We start from the raw sequence: 21,979 nt of genomic DNA, 5'->3' as shown, positions 1-21,979 counted from the left end.
CCGAGGTTATGAAAGAAAGGGAGAGGCAGAGGTGTGCACAAACAGGTCTCAGAAAAAGTCATAAAATATTTGGCCTCACAGTAAATCATTATCCCTAAAACAAAGTCAATTTTTTTAAGCCCTTTACAGTCAAAAACAGGATTGGAAGTTTGTAATCAAAGGGATTTTGGGCGAGAGTAATGTATGATTTTGATAGTTTTTTTTCATTGGCTGCAGGGAAATACATCTCTAATACACACAAACTGTTCATTTTGCCATGAAATGCGTCATGAAATTGAAATTCCTCGTTAAAGTATTCATCTCAACATGCATTCGCTAAGTAGCCCAACTAGCTTTACTTTTTTCTATTCAAGAAGCTGCGGACATAATTTAAAGTTTAAGAGCAGTAGCTTGAAGGCAGTAAAGAAAAGCCACAAAAAAATGTTGCGCTTGTGTTGGATTTTGGGTTCTGTTGCTTGCTATACATCAACACAACAGGGAAAAAGGAGGAGAAATGGTCTCGGCTAAACTCGGTGGTAAGACATGATGAAATATGGAAGCAAAGTATTGATTCGTCGACTACATGTTTGAAACATGAGGGGTGTATCGAACAAATGACCAGCAAAGGGAGCAGACCGGGAGACTGAGTAAAGGAAAAAGTGTGGGCTGGCTGTGGCAGGATGGAAAAGAAAGAGGAGGCAGTGCATGTGTTTCTACTTTAGTAGGCACGTCAGGCAGGGCTGAAATTAGTTGTGATTTACAGGAATGTGCTGGTTACTGTTTTTTTTTTTTGTATTTTTTTGCTTTGCTTCAGAACAGAAGAGAAGCAAAGCTTTGGAAAATGAGCAGCTTCCTCACACTCTTTTCATTCTTTTGTAATTGTCGGTAGCTTTTCTAAGATGTTTTTTGAACATTGTTTCAAGAAGAGCACTTTGTCTACAAGATTTTTGTAGTGTTCTCAAAACTGATTGAGTCCAGCTTTAGCAACAGTACTTACACAACTGCCTGCACCAGTCACAGTCCCTGCAAACACTGCATCGCCGGCTGCTTTTTCCAGATGATGTGTGACTGCCAAAAGTTACACACTCAAATAAAAAAAATCATTTTAAGACAATATGCTAGGATATTTGTATACAATGCCCAACTATATTTGTGTTTGTTGAAATCTGCATTTGTCTTCTGTTGTATTTTTTTTTTAAGTTAACAGTTATTGTAAGCTTAAACCTTACAATGCTATGAAGTGGTTTTTGCACCAGCTGAACTTTTTCACATTTTGTTACAAGCACTAAGCTTGATATGTTTCAACTAGCATTGCATCTGGACCGCTGAATCAATATTTTGTGGTTTCCGCTTTTACTGCATTTATGGCCGCAAGGCTTTTTTGGGGATTTTTCCTCCAGCTTCACACATTTAGGGTTTAAAATTTTCACCTTTTTCATTTGTATGGAGAGTCTGTGATCATCAGCTTGCAAGTATTGTCCTCAATTTTCAGCTAGATGTAGGTCTTTACTTTGTGTGATTCTAACACATGAATATGCTTTCCTGTTGTGTGTCTGGCCGGAAGGAGGTTCACTGCTCCAGTGTCAGGTTTTGTTTTTTTTGTTTTTTTTTGCATCCTCTGCACAATTCTCCTGTCAAAAAATTCTCCCACCTGAGCTGTGGATCTCTACAACCTGGTGTTGGCCAAACACATGAAATACTAACAAAATACCCTGAAAATTGTTTTTTGTCTAGCATAAAAGTTCAGATGCTTTAAGTAATTATGATCCTATATCAACTTTATCAAGATTCCTATTGGGCAGAAAACAACTCCTCCTCGACTGATCTCATTTACCAAGTTGCGTTTGTGGTTGTCTTAGATTCCAGTTCCTTCTTTGTCTTCTAAGCTATTCCAGTAAAAAAAAAAAAAGCAGCATTTATGTGTTTTATTTCTGACAGGGATTATTTAAAGATATTATGTGTGATGAGTTGAAATTCTTCTCGCATAAATCCACCCAAATTTATTTACTCTTCAAAATTTTTATCTTAAAATTTAATAATGCATATGCTCAGTCAGGCAGCTGAAATCCTTCTTCCCACAGTGCATTAAGTCAGTGTTTTGTGGCCTGTGCAGAGCCTCGGCCAACTTATTGACTGTCTGGCATGCAGACATCTCTTCCCCCAGGTCAATCGATTCTCTTGTCTGGGTCAACCAGTGGTTCTATGAATTCTCCTCTTGTACACAGTAAAAGTCATAATTGATCATTTTTATCATGCTCCCCCTCCCCTGACCATGTCTGCAAGTTAATTTAATCTTTTATGTAAAATTCTTTTAGACTCCTTGTTTTGTGTGACCTTACCAACCCGTAGTTTTTTTGTGTGTGTTTGTTTCCCTTATTTGCTTTGCTTTTTCTCCTTTTTCTCCCTGTTTTCTCCTATTTTCCTTCAATGAAAAACCTCCGATTTCCTACTAAATTTACTTTGACTTTACTCCACTCTTTAATCTTTCCATCCTTCCAATCATCTGCATTTTGGCACACCCTTCTCTCCTGCTTGTAGACCATTTGATTACTTCAGCCGAGAGCAGTTAACCATACTTCTGCCCACTGGCCCAGGGGAGAAACGACGAGTGTCAGCCAGGTTAGTGGCAACTTAAGTAGGATCTCAAAAGGTAAAGTAACTTTTGAAAGTAATCCACACCTCTGGAATTTGTGCAGCTGTTTTGTGAAGGCCTCAAAGGTTCAGAATCTTTGAAAACCAACGGCATCATGAAGAACAAGGGACTCACCAGAGATAAAGTGGTGGGAAATGTTAAAACAGGGCTTGGGTACGAAACAACATCCAACTGAAAATCAATTTGAAGACATTAAAATTGATGTTCTCAGATGATTCTGGCATACGTTTCAGACTTTAGATGTGCAAAGCTGAGAATTTGTGAAAAGACTTTAACTGTGATATTCATGGATTTTTGCCTGGGCTTGTCTGATATTGGTAAGAAGAATGAGCGGCTGCATTTACAACTGAAATTACAGACAGAGATGGCTGTATAAACAATTGACTTACAAGTCTGAAAGTTTCCAAAACCATAAAAACTAGCTTCATTTTATTTTCCTACTTCCTAATTATGCTCTACTTTGCATTTATCAGCTATTTAACATTCTAATAAAGTACATTGAAGTAATGGGGAAAAATCTCAAGAGTTTAGGAAGTGTGAATAGTTTTGCAAATTTCTATTAATGAGGGTCCTGATGCATTTATGGCAGATCTCTGAAAATTACATTTGACTCATTTCTTAATCAATTTGAAGAATATGTACTTAAATATGTCTCAGTCTGGCGACATCCAACACTGCAATGGACTTGAGTAATACCATTTAAATGATCAAACCAAAATGAATAAGTCATGTTCCATTCTATTAGATGTTTAATCATGAAAGAGTAACTTATTGTTGAATGACATTTCATCGGTGGTTCCATCATTTGTCCTAAATGCAGCAATCTCTGACAGTAATGGCTGATAGATGATGAGCACTCTAACCACTGTCAAGGTCACAGTCATTAAACATGATTAACATTTTATTATACTCCTTCTCTAACCCCTCTCAGATTATCAGTAGATAAGGAGAGTGGTTTATTACATCTGAGCCTAAATTAACAGCAACTAGCACAAGCCTGAGAATCCATCAGAGTTGTCATATTCAGCGGTCCTGGATGTCTCCTTGGCAAAATTAAGAAGTTTATAGGATAAGATGATCAAAGGATTTCACAATTTCTGTCCAGGAGTTCTGCATTTATCAATGGAGACTATTTTCAATATTTTTGTGAAAACGACAAAAGCACTCCCAAGTATTCAAATTTGAATTGACTAACAAGTCTGTTTCTTGCATCAAACCAATAATGGCAACTTGAGTTGAAACTCCAACTCCAGTTGCACTCAAGTCTCAAAAATAAGAATTCGGACTGGAATTCTTATTTTCTGCCCAGCGGCCGGAAGATAAGACTCCGGCCCAGCGGCCGGAGCCCAGCCGGAGAACGGTTGTGCGCCGCGGTGGGGCGGAAGACGGACAGACCCAAAGTTCTGCCGCTCCCGCCCCAGCCACCACGCCTGGCCGCTGAGACCCCAGCGCGGGGGCTGAGTTTTTAAAGTCTCAGCCTTTAAGAACTGAGACTTGTGAAGAAGTGACAGTTTTTTTTTTCTGCCAAGTCCTCCTTTAGAGGTTTACAGCACCCAGACTGACTGTATTGGTCTTTGAAATTATGCAAAACCTCTCTTTTAGTGACAAATTACACTACTTCAACTTTATTTGTTAATGTAAAAATGTGTGGAAAATGAAAGATGAAATTGTTGTTGGTCAACAAAATAAGAATAACCACTTACATTTGTTATAGATAACAAGATTTCCATATTAGCAAGCATATTTTCACATTACACTAACAAAATATCTGAAGCAGTAAGTGTGCCACGTCACTGCAATTATATTTGACTGAGATGCTCAGATGTTTCTTTACAGTTTAAACCTTGGTGAAATACCCCCATTCACTGTGGAAACCCTAACCAGGTCAGTGAATGGCTAATTCAGAACTGATGTTCATAGCCTACAATATTTATTAATCAAACGCGTATTAAATATTAAATATTAGCATTAAAATATTGTTACCCCTGATAGCCTCATTCAGATCTTTAGATCTTAGTCTTGGTTTTTTAATAGTTTAGTTCATCATGTTGCATATTTGGAGGTGATAATGATTAGCATTAGGTAACTGGGTACATTAGCTTCCTTATACCACATTATAACTAGAACCTCAACCTTTTTCAGATAAAACGGTAGCATTCGGCTTAATTTATTTCACTTTATTGATGTAACACCAGTTGGTCAAAAAATGTAGTTTCAAGACCCTTTCAATATAAGATGGATTTAAATTATATACATAAATGTATAATTAAGTCAATCCAATCATAAACAGATTCAGTTTGACATGTTTCAGTTTCTTCCAAATTACAATGTTTTACAGTAAAATTCAGTTTACAGTGCCTGTTGATTTAAAAAAGTTTTCTATCGAAAGGAGCCTGGTCAGTTATATCAAGTCGTTGACTTGGCAGCAGTCCCTCATACTGGACAAACATTTGGTGACAGTTAAAAGAAACACGTTCTTATAACAGGAGGAAACTTCCAGTAGGGTCGATCCTGCAGATTATCTACAGCAGCAGATGGGAGGTTTGAGAAGATGGAGCACTAATAACACTGTTTGTTATTGTGTTCAAACACTGTGTAATATATGCAGATGATACGCAAATAGTTAGGTTTTAAGTCTCGCCATCTGCCTTGTTTATTACTTTTTTAAACAACATTTTAATGCCTCTAAAGCCCAGTTTATCTTCAGCATTTGAAAATTGACGTGGATTACCAAAGCCCTCCATCGCCACCATGTACCTGTCCTCTTCGACTTACTACATTTGTACAAAACCTGGCTCGTGCGGAAGAACATTAAGAATGTTAACTTCTTTTGAGACTATCTCCAAGGTTGGTTTTCCGTCTTCTGATCAGATTTGAAAAGAACAGCCTTACCAAAGACCACTGAATCTAAAATTTTGAGTTTGTAAGTGCCAAAGGGTCTCTTTCACAATTTACTTTGATTTTTACAGTTCTACGGCCTCCAAAATGTCAGGGCCATGCTTTAATTTTTTTATGCTATTACTAAATTTTAGGCAGCTCAAACTTTGTAAAAGAGAGATTTTTGTAAAGAGCGAAGAACCGGTGCGGCGGTCTGCCCACTGAGGACCGGTTCAAAACTTTAGGAACATTGCTTCGTCCAGCCTCCCACAAGGCTTACACAGCTCAGGGTTACAGGCTCAACGTTTCTCTGCGTACTTTTCTCTTCTAGTCTTTTGCACCTTTTTATTAATAGGAAAAAAGTTTGCTTGGTATTTAAAAAACAGGTTTACACGAGAATGTTGAGAGATCTACAGCCACTTGTGTAATTCTATCATGTTAAAAAATCACTGTAGTTTAACTGCATGCCTGTACTAATAGTTAAAATCATTGTTCGTGTATTTTATTTTATTGACTATATATATGTTAACAAAATGTGTGATGCTAATTTTATGCATATTTACCATGTCATATTGGTCAAAGTTTTTTTTCTTTTTGTTTCTTTTTTTATTTTTTACAATAAGTAATTTCTATAAAGTTTTTCATATTATAACATAAACACGATAAAATTTACTTTGGAAAAAAAAAAATCACATTTTTGTTTCTTATAAAAAATAATTGCATTGCTTATGTGATTCATGGCAGCTAATCAGTTAAACAAAAGACCAGGCATATGTATAGACATTTTGAAAATGTTATCACATTCTCTATTTTTTAATCCAGTGAATGTTAAGCTGCAACTACCAATGCAAGTGTGACATCTAAAAAAAAGAGCTTTCTCTGTTTTCATTTGCTCGTCTTTCTTCATTTGACCACGCTGTTTTTTTTTTTTTTTTGTAGGGTTTACAGTTTGCGATTAAGCAGTGAACGGTCAATTCATTTTGAAGCTTGTTGCTTATCGTTTCTCTAATTGTTTCTTTATGTCTTTAAAAAATAATGGACTTTAGCCTGGGGATCGTTGTATCTTTTGGTAAAAGTGTCCTAACACAACTTTGATTTAAAACTGGAGTTATTTCCTTGCATACTAAATCTGCAATATTTTATTTGTCAACAATTGTTTCAGTTTTATGCAAATGAAAAGGTTGTGAATGCTGCTGCTGCTGCTGGTTAGATTTGTGCAGGTTCACAAGCTGAGGTAGATAATAGGCTGTGTCCTCAGTGTGGAGGTGACTAATCCCCTGGACCATATGTCAGTCGTTTGTAGACCAGAGCCAGTACAGCAAAAACAACGTATCAATGCAGGACAGGAAAACACACTCAGGCTGTTCATTCTCATGTAAGCAGAAAGTTGGCTTTTGATGTTATAGCTTTTAGTTCAGTAGATACTACTTTTGTTGAGTGTTACCGATAGGTGAATGTTTGTAAATGTCTTGGTAATTTGTCGGACCGTGTAAAGGGCAGACCCGAGGAAACTGACCCCTGTAACATTACGAAGGTGCTAACTTGAACCTGGTTTATTTTCAGGAGGCAGCAGCGACCCCATAGTGGAGGAGGAGGTGGAGGAGGGGGAGGGAAGAACCAGCCTCAGCAGATACAGCAACAGTTTCCACAGCAACACTGGGATCAAACTCAACAGCAGCCCCCAAACCAGCAAGAGTTTAATTTAACAGATCAGGGAGATAACAGAAACCACAATGTTGGTCGACCACCTCGCCAGCACCAAGGAGGACACGCTGGGCCTCGCCAAGGAGGACCGTCGCATCACGGCTACAGCCACAACCGCCGCTGGCACCACAATCAGGGGGGTCAGGGCCATGAACAGACAAATGCTGCAGGAGATAAAGAAACATCCCCAAAAACAACCAAAGACAAACAGACTGAGATTGTAAGAGTGAGCGATGAGCACATCCAACCACCGCAAGACTGCAACCACAGGAGTCCCAACGAATCGCCCAACTCGGCCCCCACTCCTAGTGCGACGGCCCTCCCAGACCTGACAGTTAATAAGGAATCCCTCAGCATGCTGCCAAGTATGAAAGTGAGCGACGGCCAAGCAGAGCAGCCAAGAGTCAGTCTTCTGCAGTCGTCTAAGGAGAGGCTGAGGAGGAGACTAGACAAGGTACTGACAATCTGCTTAGTGTTTGTCAGTCTCCATTAGGGCAGCCAGGCCTGATCTGTATGTGTGCACACGCTAACATTTGGTTTCCCAATTAACTTCAAAAAGACAAGCATGGTTCATTACTGCAAAGAGACGCAGACACACTTGTCTCTCCTTGTCTGGCTTCATTTAATTGTCCAGGTTTTTATTCTGCAGTCACTCAGCAAATGTGTCTGTGTTCTCCCATAAGGAGGAGAGGAAACTAACAAACATTTAACAGGCTGAGTTTTTTAAAATAATTTTTTATGTTTTACTTTGTATTCTAAATTGAATTGGCCAACTCCAATTCAAAAAGGAGTCACTACTTTGGGCATTTGTGTTATAGATGTCTGAAATTGTGACAGAAAAAAATAACCAGCATCCTTTAATGAGTTAAAACCTTTACACTGCCCTATCTGCAGGACGAGGTTAACGAGGAGGAGACTCGGGTGGGACCCCAGAACATGTACCGACTAGTGGACTTCCTCAACAGCATGAGGAGCAACAGCAGTGACGTGGAGAAGCAGCTGGCCTCTTTCATGGAGGAGGCGCAGAGCTCGGCGCGGTCCGAGGAGGTGCTGGCTCAGGTGGTTGGAGCCATCTACTCCAAGGCCGTGTCCGACCGGAGCTTCGCCACGACGGCCGCCAAGCGCTGCGACAAGATGGCGCTGTTCATGGTGGAGGGAACCAAGTTCAGATCGCTCCTGCTCAACGCGCTACAGGTGAGAGCAGCTTTTGGAATCGTCTGCATTGATACGTAATGCCTTTGGCTTCATCAAGCTCTTGGATAATTGAATCTGTGCCACATTCTCATGCTTCATAATGCATCTTGTCTATATTGTATCTTATTGTTTCAATTATTGTGCCATTTCTATCCATTTGTGCTGATTCCGTTTTGAATTTTACAATGGTGCACTTAATTATAAAGTGAAAATTTGCTTCTTCTTCTTTTTTTTTTTTTAGCACAGTATGTTTTAAAAAAAAACATCCACCATGATCTCAGTGGCTTTATTCACCTTAGCTTTAGGAATCCCCTCCGTCTGATGGCCAGCTCATTGTGTTTCAGACCTGTACATGTCAATGCACAAAGTAGCTAATCTAAACTCCCAGGGGGAGCGGAAGTCTGCTTCCTCTTCACCTTCCATTCCTTCACTTTACTGCACAGTTCCAGTCCTGCACCCTGAATGAAAACATCCTCTGAGGCGTTACATACTTTGCCACCGCTCCCTCCTTTCATTTCCTCCTTCTTGTCCCTCATAAGCTCTCTATTCCCATGTTCCCACGTCTTCTCACCTCCTTTCACCCTGTCGCCTCACTGTTTGCATGCCCGATCTCACAATCAGAAGCAATCAGGAGACGGGTGTTGTCATCTGAAAGCTTGCCATGCTATGTGTGTATATCCGCCTTGAGATTTTTCTATTTAAAAGTTTTGATATTTACGCCCAAATGTAGTGTGTGTTTATTTCTACCTTGATCCTTCAGCCTCCTTTCCAACTAATTTCCTCTTCCTCCATCACATTTGTGTGGTCTTTTCTCCTCTTTTATCTCGCTCTTTAATCTCAGTTTCCCAGCCAGCATAGACCCCCTGCTCGCCTTTGACATTTTGGCTTTTTTTTGGCTATAAAACATTTTAAATGTCATAAGTGGGCTCATGAAGGCTTTCATTAATGCTGTTGCCATTAGACCCCTGGATCTCAATATGGGGCCAATTAGTGTGACTGCTCTGTTTATTCAGAGAGAGGTTTTGTTGGCCTTAACGCTGCCACTGTTCCACCTGTTAAAGAGCTCTCTTATTAAACACATCTGAGGAATGCTCTGCGTGTTTTTCACTCATGTTATGGGTTCTTTATGCGCCATTTTCTTGTGCTGGGGGTGAGAGTCGCAGTAGCATGATTTCACTCTGAAGAAGTAAGAAAAACGTCAACATTTTGTTTGAGAACATAAATTCAGTGTTGAAATAATAGAACAAATAAATCTGAAGCTTTTGTTTTCATTTAAACTACAAAAAAATGAGTGAATCTTTACTTTTTAATTTGGGAAAGACAAGAAAACATGGCATTTTAATAAGGTACTTTCATGTTGATCTTCATAATTGCAGCAGCAAAATGTCAGGCTGTTTAAATGTACCAAAAGTTCAAATCAATGCAATTATTTAAAACAAAATTCAAGTTGCGACAAGTTTATTTTGAGTTGGGTAAAAGAAATATCTTGATGTCAGGCAACTGCAACAAAGAGAAGCGTTGTGCATCCACCAGTTGTCTTGAAGGGACGCCTGGAAAAAGCCTTTTTTCCAATAAACGCCTTTAATCATCTGAGAACAATATTGAGCTCATCGGTCTCATCAAACTCCCCATCTGGGGTTAATGTGAAACAAAGTTTGAATATGTGTGACAACCATCCCGTGTTCACAGTGAAGTAAGGTGGAGGATCTGTGGTGCTGAGGGCCTTTTTCTCCACCAAAGTAACTGGAAACCTTGTTAGCATAATAAACTCCTTTTTCTTTTTTTCAGCAGGCTCTAAATTGAAACAGAATTTTTTTTATAGCTTTGTAGGTCCCCCCCTCCCCCCCCACACACACAGATTAAATGGACTCAAATTAAAGGAGCCAGTTTTCCAAGTTTCCTCCTCATTATTCTGCTGCAATAAAAGATGACTTTATTTTAAAGCTCTTACTCATCGTTTCCAGGCGTGCCAATAAATGCAGCCGACTCTGTAAGCTGCTCATGTTTCTCGAGCTCCTGACAGATAATATTGTGAGCAAAGGGGGTGTGGGGGGTGGAAGCCTTTGCACTACCTGTTAATAAAGGTTCAGTTTAACCTGCACAGCAACAGCTTTATGTGAGCACATTAAGCATTAACCCGTATTAACTCCAACACTTTCACAGAGCCGACACACTTCACTGTTCTCACTTTCAAACTGAACGAATACTTCAAGCAGAAAAAAAGGTATTTTTAATGGCGTTGTCAAATGCTTCTCTTTTCTTTTTTGAGGGGGTTTGAAGTACCTGGTGACACGAGGTTAATGTGTGTGCCAGTTTCCTAAATGCTCTACTGTATATATATATATATATCCACCTGCTAACTGAATCGTTGTGTAATGCCAGAACAGAAGTTTGCCATTCTGTTTCTGTGCAGTGTTTGAAGGTAAAAAGCATGCTTTGTATTTTTCTGTCCGTCTTCAGAGAGACTTCTCCCGTCGTGAGGAGCTGCAACAGACCGATGTGGAGCGGTGGTTGGGGTTCATCACCTTCCTGTGCGAGGTCTTCTGCACCATGAGGAGCAGCTCCGGCCAGCCGTTCAGGGTGCTGGTCTGCCCCATCTACACGTGTTTACGAGAGGTCCGTATGCAGACGCGCTGGAAACGACGAGCCGCTAGCGCGTCTCGTCTTCGCAATCTGGTTTCCTGTTTTTCCACCAGACGCGGTCTAGACTGCAGACACCACATTGAGGTCTGGCTCGAGGTACAAACGGTGAAGACACACTCGGTTCCAGTAAAAAAGTGCGTGACCCCGGGTTACGTCCCCATTAGCTGGTCACGCTTTTTCGTTGGTCGCCATAGAAACCATGCAGGGTAAGCCGCAGCAGACTCACTACGATGCAGAAGTGCTCAACGGCAGATTGGAAATTGAAAGGGGAAGCGAGTGGGTGGGAAGGAGGAAACGCAGGAGACTGTGGTCCGATTGACAGTTGGTGGAGAGGAAGTTTGCTCAGACTCTCTCAGGTAGAAAGACAAAGGACGAGAGAGACGAGATCAAAGAATCCGCGGGTGAAAATAGGTTTTGATTGCGTCATTCAAGTATAAGGGAATAATGCCGAGACATGTATTGAGTTTTAGCGCCCGCGTTCACACCTCCGGCAGTCTGGCGCTCCACACACACCCGGTGTGCCATTAACGAACAACAATGACACACAGCGATCCATCCGTCCACACCCTGTCTGTGGGTATGCCCAGGGCATTATCTCAGCTTGTTAAAAGACTCTCCAGCTTACCCGTAGGCGTGGCGTAACTAGTCAGAATCCCACACGCATATAGTTTACAACATGCTACATCTCAACAACTTGGGTAAGAAGAAACCTGTGTACTGCATCCAATTATATGTAGGTGTTAATGTGTCTGTCTTGTAAATCTCAGTTTTTGTTTTTTTTCCAAGAACTATCATCTTTGAATTCAGTTAAAACCACAGTGCCAGTTTTCCTTACACACATCTTCCTGCACATACAGAACCTTGCAAAAGCACCGCCCAAACATTTCATCATGTCGCAACCACAAACTTCAATCTGCTCTATATTGTGATTTTTATGTCGCACAACTACAGGAAGTAGCAGGGAAATGATGCCTCATATGTTAAGAAGAATAAAGTTAAAGGAAAGTTTAAAAAGTCCTTTCTGCATTTGGAGACGGCAGATATGGACGAAGCTGCTTTGGTCAGATGAGACAAAAAAAACGCTAACTTTTTGGCCTAAGCGCAACACACGATATGTAACGCCATACATCACTCTGAACACAGTGTTAGAAGTCCAAAACTTTGTGCATTTGATGGTAAAGCATTCTGATCAGATGCTTTACCATCAAATTTGAATTATCTTTAACTTTTATGTGAAAAAAGAATGGGCAAAAATTTGAGTCAGCCTTTGTTTTTTCTTGTTAAACATTAAAATCATGCATTGTCTTTCACACCACAAATATTCACTACTCTGAGTTTTTGTATTGCAAAAAATACCTTAAATTTTTGTTGTTGTTGCATCACATACTGAAAATATAATATGGATACTTTTGAATATTAAACACAAACTTCCTTTTTAACGCAAATTTTGCAAAGTTATGAATACTTTGCAAAATGTGTGTGTGCGTGTACACGCACACACACTTCTTGTATTTATACCTGGAAGATATTATTAGGTAAGAGTTGGGTAGTTCTGGGTTGAGTTTCCACATACCCTTTCCGAACTAAATAAAATGAAGAACCGTTGTCTGCGGCTGCCGTTAAAACGTCAAATTAAACACCTTTCCGCTTAGTCACTGTCACTCCTTTTTAGTCAGCCTGCCCTAATGGCAGAAACAGTGAAATCTTCCCATTAAATAAACGGAGACACTGTTCACCCATGTCTGTTTGCACTTAACAAATTACGCAGAAATGATCAAAACAAAGTGAAAAAGGCCAGTTTTTACAAGCAGATCTACCAGAACATAGCTATTAAAGTTGTTTTTTTTTATCCCCATGTGAGCTGCAGAGTTGCAAGCTTTGAAGTCACCACTCATGTGAGTGGGAGTGCTTTTTTTTAAATCTAGGAATAAGAGCTTTCCAGCACCCAGCCACTGCTTTCCTACCAGAGCAAGATGAAATTGAATAACTGACATTAAAAAAAAAGGTACATGGACGTTTGTCTCACGAAAGGTTTCATAAATGATCGATTCTTACGATATGCACATCACTCATTACGTTGGAGTAGTTCATCAGGTTTCTAAGCAAGTTCAGTTGCATGTAATTTAGTTTATATTTGCTGTGAGTTTTCGCAAGTTTAAAATTCTTCATAGTAGAAGAATTTCAATTTAGTTTGAAATATTAAAGCTTACTTGAAACCATCTGCCTGTTTACTGCTTCTGCAGACTTGTCTAAAATAAAACATCAGTCTGAGGAGCTACAATATAACATAAGGTCTGCCCTGTTTGAAAGTCCTGGACAGTTGGACAGTCCTGGCAGCCAGCTTGTTTTATTTAAAGACCCAATTTTTTTTTTTATCCCCCTCCTCCTAAATCACATTGCAGGATTTGGGTTTGCACTTGCTTCACTGCATGAAGCACCAGCTTGCTTTTTCTGTTGCCCTGGGAGCTGTAAAAAAAAAAAAAAATCTACAAATGCCCACACAGACAAATCATTACAGACTCTGTTTTATATGTAGGCTTATTTGGTTAGCAGATAGTGAGACAGTATTAACTCAACAGTAATACAGTAGTGAAATTAAATGTAACTACAAGTGGCGCTAATCCTAAAAACAGACTCGCAGTTGCTATGCAACAACTGGAAAGATGCTTTTAGTTGAATTTCAAATTACTCTGTCAAGAGAAAAGCAATTTTTTTTCCTGCAGTATGAAGGCAGATGTTCTTACATTAAAAATATATTTCTGGTTGTATGTATTTTAAATTGGTGTTATCAGAGGATCAAAAGTTGATAGTGGTTCTCTAACTTTGCGCTCACCAGTTTCTTTACCGTCTCTGAAAAGAAACAGATGATCTTCTGCTGAAGATGAAGTTCTTGTGTGGCCATCGACGTGTATTATGTGTTACGACAAAAAGTAAAAAGCTCGTATGAGCAGAGCAGAGCTGGGAGAGTTGAGGACGAATGACTATACAGTCATGGCCAAAAGTTTGGAGAATGACACAAATATTTTCACATGATCTGCTGCCCTCTGGTTTTCATGTGTGTATGTCGGATGTTTTCATCACATACAGAAATACAATTGCAATCATATTATGAGTAACAAAAGCTTTTATTGACGGCTAGAATGAGTTAATGCAGCAAGTCAATATTTGCAGTGTTGATCCCTCTTCTTCAGGACCTCTGCAATTCTCCCTGGCATGCTCTCAATCAACTTCTGGACCAAATCCTGACTGATAGCAGTCCATTCTTGTACAATCAATGCTTGCATTTTGTCAAAATTCCTAGGTTTTTGTTTGTCCACCCGTCTCTTGATGATTGACCACAAGTTTTCAATGGGATTAAGATCTGGGGAGTTTCCAGGCCATGGACCCAAAATCTCTGTTTCGATCCCTGAGCCAGTTAGTTATCACCTTTACTTTATGGCAAGGTGCTCCATCATGCTGGAAAAGGCATTGTTCATCACCAAACTGATCTTGGACGGTTGGGAGAAGTTGCTCTCGGAGGACATTCTGGTACCATTCTTTATTCATGGCTGTGTTTTTAGGCCAGACTGTGAGAGAGCCGACTCCCTTGGCTGAGAAGCAACCCCACACATGAATGGTTTCAGGATGCTTTACAGTTGGCATGAGACAAGACTGGTGGTAGCGCTCACCTCGTCTTCTCCGAACAAGCCATTTTCCAGATGTCCCAAACAATCGGAAAGGGGATTCATAAGAGAAAATGACTTTACCCCAGTCCTCAGCAGTCCACTCCCTGTACCTTTTGCAGAATATCAGTCTGTCCCTGATGTTTTTCCTGGAGAGAAGTGGCTTCTTTTCTGCCCTCCTTGAGACCAGGCCTTGCTCCAAGAGTCCGCCTCACAGTGCGTGCAGATGCCCTCACACCTGCCTGCTGCCATTCCTGAGCAAGCTCTGCACTGCTGGTAGCCCAATCCCGCAGCTGAAACACTTTTAAGAGAAGGTCCTGGTGCTTGCTGGTCTTTCTTGGGCGCCCTGGAGTCTTTTTGGCAACAATGGAACCTCTCTCCTTGAAGTTCTTGATGATGCGATAGATTGTTGACGGAGGTGCAATCTTTCTAGCTGCGATACTCTTCCCTGTTAGGCCATTTTTGTGCAGTGCAATGATGACTGCACGTGTTTCTTTAGAGACAACCATGGTTCACAGAAGAGAAACAATGATGCCAAGCACCAGCCTCTTTTTAAAGTGTCCAGTGGTGTCATTCTTACTTAATCATGACAGATTGATCTCCAGCCCTGTCCTCATCAACACCCACACCTGTGTTAATGAAGCAATCACTGAAACGATGTTAGCTGGTCCTTTTAAGGCTGCAATGAGGTTGAAATGTGTTTTGGGGAATAAAGTTCATTTTCTAGGCAAATATTGACTTTGCAATTAATTGCTGTTAAGCTGATCACTATAACATTCTGGAGTATATGCAAATTGCCATTATAAAAACTGAAGCAGTAGACTTTGTAAATATTAACATTTGAATCATTCTCAAAACTTTTGGCCATGACTGTAGATTAGATCATTTTAACGATATTGAAAAAAAAAATACTTCAACCTCTTCTCCCCCGAGAACTCATTACGAGCTTCTCCAGCTTGTCACATATTTTTCCTACTGTGGAAACGCCAGGACTGGAGCTCCCACTTCAAACAGCCACTCTGTCACCACGCCTGTCTTAGCATACTGAGGAGCTGACGTCTGTTCCACTGCTGGGCCTGAATGATAGGTGAAATACCAGGAAAGTTGCAGAGTGGAAATAAGAGCCCGGCTTTGACTAAATGCAGATCAACACATCAGTTAGGAGCAGAGTTTTCTTTCAGACTTATGATGGTTCTGACCTTTATGTCACTGTTTTAATGTAGCATCACACAGAATGTGCAGTGAATATGGTTACACCCCAGCTATTCCGACTATTATCTGAGAAAAATACTGTCGAGTCCTTTTTTTGACTTTTAACTCCTGTCGGCTGAACTAACCCAGATCTTTGAGTCAAGTTATTTTAAGTGGTAGGTGTTCTTTTTTTTATTATTAGCTTTTTGATACTTTGGAGTAAAACTAAGTTGTTAAATGACAACAGACAAAAAAAATAGCTTTTTCACTCATCTAAATATATGTTACAGAAATTAAACTCTTCTTGTAATGGCTGAGCAGATGTTTGTATGTTACCTCATATTTTGATGATTTACATTTCGAAGTTTTTGAGGTTGTCAGGTCTCTTTTCTGTCACCCTAATCTTTAACTACCGTCACACATTCTCTGTCAATATTTAAGTCACAACCCCCCCCTTCTTTTTTTACTTTTAGACAGAACAACGTGTTGGTAAAATGAAAAGATGGCTTTAAACCTAAACCTGCCAGAGCTACCAATAATTTGGGATTGAATTATGTAACACGAGCCAATTGCTTTTACTTAAATCAGAAAAGAAGCAATAATTTCTACTGTTATAATAATGTCATTATTTATAGTTTTTTCTGAGACATGAACTCAGACAAAAATATAATAAACTGCCACTAAATTGAGAAGTAGTTTTAAAGTAACCCTGGCTAATATGCAGATTGTTAGCCCTTTTGTTGGCTTCTAGCTCTTTATAGAATAACACAATCATAACAAGTTGAGATTAGCTTGATATACTTCCTTCCGCCTCCGGGAGCCAGCATGCAGTTAGCTGTTTAACAGACGCACTGCTTATAGATGTAAACAGCGTCACCTTAATATGGGTAATGGGTGCGCTCCCTTAGTTTGTACACAACTACTAGTGTGTGTACGAGCCGCCTGTTTGTCTTTGGCTGCACAACGTGTTTACAGACTGTCTGTTCATTTGTGTATGCATATGTAGAGCTTTGATAAAGTAAGCCTTTTCTGAATGATGTTTGCTGTTTTGTCTGACTCGAGGGTCTGTGGCGGCACAAAATGCTCACAAGTGGCATTAGGTGTTCGTTCTCTTCTGTCAGATGAATGATGTTTACAGACACTTGGACCTCTAGTATTTTTATCTGAGGTCAATTTTAACATTCTGCTTTAGACCAAGTGTCCTTTTGTGGCGTCCAGCTTCATTTCACTATATTTTACTGTGTAGACTTTTGCTCTTCTAAGTATACTCCTCATGTGTGTTTTTGGGTTTTTTTGTAGCTGCTTGAGTCAACAGATGTTAAAGAAGATGCCGTCCTTTGTTGCTCCTTGGAGGTATGGACCACACACAAGCATGCTCACATTTACAAAAAACAATCTGAGGAATGTCCTCACAGTTGGTCTCAATAAAAATGTACATAACACACAACAGAAAACTAAACAAAACAGTGTTTTGTTTGTTTTTTTAAATAAAAGACAGCACCAGACTTATTTCTGAGCTTGTAAGTTTTTAGACTTACAAGCTCAGAAAGGTTGTATGTCTTTCTGAGCTTACAAGCTCAGAAAGTAATTTCCAAGTAATTGAAAATTACTTGAAAATTTCCAATTACCAAGTAATTGGTAATTTCCAAGTAATTACCAATTACCAAGTATTTTCCAAGTAATTAAAATAAGAACATTTTTAACCATTAAGCTGTTTGTATTTTAATATTATCAGTGAAATTGTCAAGTATTCATTCCCCATGAATTTTGCAATTTTGTCACATTACAAAGGTGATATTTTTATATGGAGGACTGCTTAATTCATCAGAATGTAGGCACAAAAAATATCAACCAAGTTGTCCAGTTAATGTCCTGAGTTAGGACTGGGCCAATGTCCTAGTTGGTGATTTCACTTGGGGAGAAAAGAAAATTCACTGTCACACTCCACTCTGATGGAGCTCAAGCCATTTTGAAAAAAGGAATGGGCCGAAACTGTAGTTTGTAGACAATTGGCGACGTCTGAGATTTACCTTAAAATACTTGTTAATCAAAGCTAGAAGGCTAAAGACGTTCAAGAGGTGTGAAAACTTTTTCTGTCTCCTACATTCAGCTGTTTTTTTTTCTCCAATTTGTCATTCTCTTATGAAAAGTCAGTTTAAGTTCAATTTGTAATTTCAGGGGGAAAAAATGTTTGCCTCAAAATGAAACACTTGTGTCTGAATTTGCACTCAGTAAAGATTCTATGTTTTATTCATATGATTTTGATCATGTTTACATTCATGAATCATTTCTTTTTAGTTTTCACATAAATAAATGTAGAATGAATGAACATCTCAACTTAATAAGGAGCAGGAGTCACCATCACCCTCAGAACCACAATTAGTTCATTGATTTGAAACCCTTCAAGCTGAAAGTTCCTGAATTAATCCTTCAATAGTCGAGGAACGGCCTTGGGGTGTGAGAGCAGAAAGAGCGAAGGAAGGTGAGCTGGGAATTACCAACAGCTCCCAGATGCTGAGAAACTGCTCCATAGCTGCAGGCTGTGTGAATCTCTTGCCTCTGTGTGCTCACAGTAACAAGGTGCCAGACACTGTCTTGCTCTCAATAAGGGGAACCATATATTCTTTTTTTTTTTTTTTTTTTTTTTGCCTTGTCTTGACTTTAACCCGTCCTCCTCTGTCTGTCCTCTAGCTGCAGAGTACTGGGCGTCTGCTGGAGGCGCAGCTCCCCGAGATGATGACAGAGCTCCTAGCAGCCGTCAGGGACAAGATGCTGTGTCCGACCGAGTCGCAGCTGACCCGCTCCCTGCTCATGGAGGTCATCGAGCTGCACGCGCATCGCTGGAACCCCCTGGAAGCTATCACCACCCAGTACTACAATCGCACCATCCAGAAGCTCACCACGACAGCCTAACGGCAGCTTCTTCCCGGTTGGAGGACACGAGCCCTGCTGATGCCCAAAGTCTAATTAAAATATTGCTGTGTATCACTCCCCGCCTGGACGATTAACTGCTGTTTGCTGCTGCTGATCTTCACATTCGATGACACAGGTGGAGGAAGACAAGCTACCTAACATCCAGACTAAGTGTCGTGTGGCCAGTAGGGGCATGCTTGGCCATACGGAGTTGGGGAGCTCACTGGGCTTTGAGTAGTGCAGAGATTAAAAGGAGAAATGGGGGAGGAGAGAGCAGCAGTCTGTCCTTGGGGAATGGAGAGATCTGTACCCAAAGATGAATGGATTGAGGTGGGGGTTGGGGTTGTGGTGGGGAGGTCAGGGTGGTCTGTGTCAGTCTCTTCATTGTGTTCGTTCGCCAAGCCTCTTTCTCCTCTATCCCCTCTGTCTCTCCATCGGCCCCTGGGGTCTCAGTGGCTGATAAAAGAGACGGGGAAGGCGGCAGGGAGCAGACACGGTGCTGTCTGTCTGGGCCGTCTGCCCCGCCGGGGCGGGGGACCGGGTCAAAGGGTCTCGCGGGGGAGCTCCCCACTCCTCCGCTACATCTCCCCACAGCAGGACCCCCCCTTTGGAGGAGGGGGCGAGACAGCAGGCCTGCTAGGCTGGGCTGGGGATAATGCTTAGGCTGGCTGAAGTAGGGTGGCAGATGGCTGCTCGAGCCCCCGCAAGGCGACGCACTCCAAACACACCCCACTGGCACCCCGACTCCCCGCTCCACCATTAAGGCAGCGGAGACTCTGCAGTGGTAGGGGCGGTGCAAGAGGGCAAATCAGAAAATTAAAGCAGACGATGCTGTCTGATAATTCCTTTGTTTGTTTTTTCCGTCTTGCAGGGGAATGTCTCTGCTCCGTTACGCAGTTCGTGTCCATGCTTTATTTACCGCATCATTGATTTTTTTGTTATACATTTTTAATCATGTATTGTTTTTATCACTGATGTCTGGTTTTTATGCTAAGATGTGCGTATGGGATCTTATAGCGGTAGGCTTTATTGCACAGCTTTGATTTGTTTTGCACTGTTTCAATGCGATTTGCTTTAAATTTTTAAAGAAGCGTAAGGAGAAAACAAAAGGTTCAATTTGAAGCAGTTCTTGTGGATTAATATTAAACGTTGGCAGTAAAAGAGGTGGGTTGAGCAGAGTGAGGGAGTTTAGGTTGTTCTAATTGCCTAGTGGCCTTTCTTAAATAGGATCTCTCTCGTTTGCTGGGTTTGTGGCACACCGCATGCTGACTAGTTGGACTTGATCAAAAGCATTTCTTTGCAGAAGGAAAAAAAAAATGTGAGGAAAACGACAAAAGCATGGCTCCAGCCATTCTTTCCAATGGACATTTTGCCAGTGTTTCATATGAACTGTGTTGGATCTTGCTTAGGTTTTTCAAATAACTATTAACCTGTGTATTTAAAAATCACCACGATGATAAGAGAAGATATTATTGTTTGACTGATCTTGTCGTTTGTGACCTTTGTTCCAAGCTAATGTTTGTAGTCTAAGATTGATGTATCAAGCCAAACATGTATCATGTTGAAACGGGCTTTATGTATAATCTGCATACAAGACGTTGCGTATTTAACTATAATGAAATAGAGGAGAAATAATGCAGTGGAGCTGTTACACTGAAAAAGATGGCAAAGTGTTTCCCTCTTCACAAACTGCTTGGGAGTTGTCCTTTGCATATATGCACATATACACGTGCATTCAGTTGAAGTCAGAAATATACAACCCCCCTTTCAACACCTAATGCCATAGTGATGATTTGCATGAAGGCTGATGACAATACCACTGGAATAATCAGACCAGAGAACTGTCTACCAGTAGTCATGTCCAGATTCCTCCTGATCTGTTCTACTCGTATTTGATCATCCGTGTGGTCGAGCGTTGAGTATGTCTCGGATTCTGGTCTTGGAAGTTTTTGTTTTTTCAGTGCACATCCTTTAATTGCCACTGAAACTCTTCATCTTGCAGTCACACAGGGTTTGTACCAGTTGTTCTAACCAAGTTGCCAAGGACCTTTGATAAAATGTTGGGCTCGCTTTCACAGCCAGAAAGTGGTTTGCTCCCAGTTGTCTCATCATGTTTTTCATGTTTTTAAACCTTCTATCCAAGGCCCTTTAGATGGGATAAAATACGCTTTCGCTCAGCTTTTACGTAAGCTCCTTTGCCTTTCTCGTGCGTGCAAAGTCACCTTGAATACCCAGATGGATGCATCACAGCTGAAGCAAATGAAGAACCGTGATGGAGATCCCAAAGAGTTAACTCCGTCAGACGGTTTAAACCGTGTTATTGCGACATAGTTATACCAACTAAATATCCTACACACAAATGCTAAATTACGCGTTTTCTGTCTTGACTTTGTGTGGCATTTACTACATAGAGAATAATTCAAAGCAGAATCTGGCTCTGTGATGCATCCTGAAAATCTCTAAAGGGGTTGAATATTTCTGATGGCAACAGCAGATTAAAGTTTCCCACTAAATCTGTGGGCAGTTGTTTGTTTTTTTTCTTCATTATTATTATTATTATTATTTTGTCTTGCATCAAGAATTGAGATCCTGTGTGGTAGAAGCACACCCCGGATGACTAGAAAGATGAGGTGTGTGATTTTAAAGGATCGTCTAAATCATGTTTATACAGTTGAAACCAAATGCATACATTGGCTAAAAAAGGTATATTAATCTGAGGTTTAGCCAATAGAAATGATTAAGATGACCCTTAGGAAAATAAAACAGGATGTAGTGTTTATACATTGTATATAAACATTTGGTTTCAACAGTATATGTTGGCTTCAGAGAGGATTTGTTAAATAGATTTTTTGGGGGTTTTTTTGTTTGTTACTCTATTTAAATTTAATCGCGCCGTTTATATATGAATGATGATGGGTTTTAAAGACATTAAACGGTGATACCTCGCTCCTTGGCAGGTGTGTAAGTGTGTGTGGTATTACTGTGTTTTTCTTTGTGAAAAGAAGAAAATCCCATCAGTCAGCGTCCATTATGCAAAGAGCGGCTCTGTCTCGCAGCAGACTGGTGCAGGTGGGGATCAACCTCCCCTCCCTCCTCCTCCCTTTGCACCACTGGAGCCTCCCCACGCCTGCGTACCCTAAGACTCCCCCCGCTGTTTGGGTCA

The 21,979-nt window shown here is 40.5% G+C and overlaps 1 protein-coding gene across 3 annotated transcripts in view; it reads left to right on the top strand.

The window, feature by feature from the left end:
• ctif (CBP80/20-dependent translation initiation factor) overlaps nucleotides 1-21,769 on the top strand; it is a 49,101-nt gene extending 27,332 nt beyond the window's left edge. For 2 of the 3 annotated variants that reach the window (XM_008424481.2, XM_081613413.1), the window contains 6 exons: nucleotides 2,518-2,598; nucleotides 7,073-7,667; nucleotides 8,108-8,407; nucleotides 10,868-11,023; nucleotides 17,203-17,256; nucleotides 18,595-21,769. In XM_008424481.2, the coding sequence (XP_008422703.2) occupies nucleotides 2,518-2,598; nucleotides 7,073-7,667; nucleotides 8,108-8,407; nucleotides 10,868-11,023; nucleotides 17,203-17,256; nucleotides 18,595-18,816 (1,408 nt within the window). In that variant the 3' untranslated portion in view covers nucleotides 18,817-21,769. The remainder of the gene's footprint in view (nucleotides 1-2,517; nucleotides 2,599-7,072; nucleotides 7,668-8,107; nucleotides 8,408-10,867; nucleotides 11,024-17,202; nucleotides 17,257-18,594) is intronic. The other variant, XM_008424482.3, reaches the window with a different exon arrangement.
• Nucleotides 21,770-21,979: the final 210 nt, after the last annotated feature.

This window comes from Poecilia reticulata, chromosome 12, assembly GCF_904066995.2.
Source record: "Poecilia reticulata chromosome 12, P_reticulata-male-v2, whole genome shotgun sequence".
In the NCBI taxonomy this organism is placed as follows: Eukaryota; Metazoa; Chordata; class Actinopteri; order Cyprinodontiformes; family Poeciliidae; genus Poecilia; species Poecilia reticulata.
This window is presented reverse-complemented; position numbering and strand designations above follow the sequence as displayed.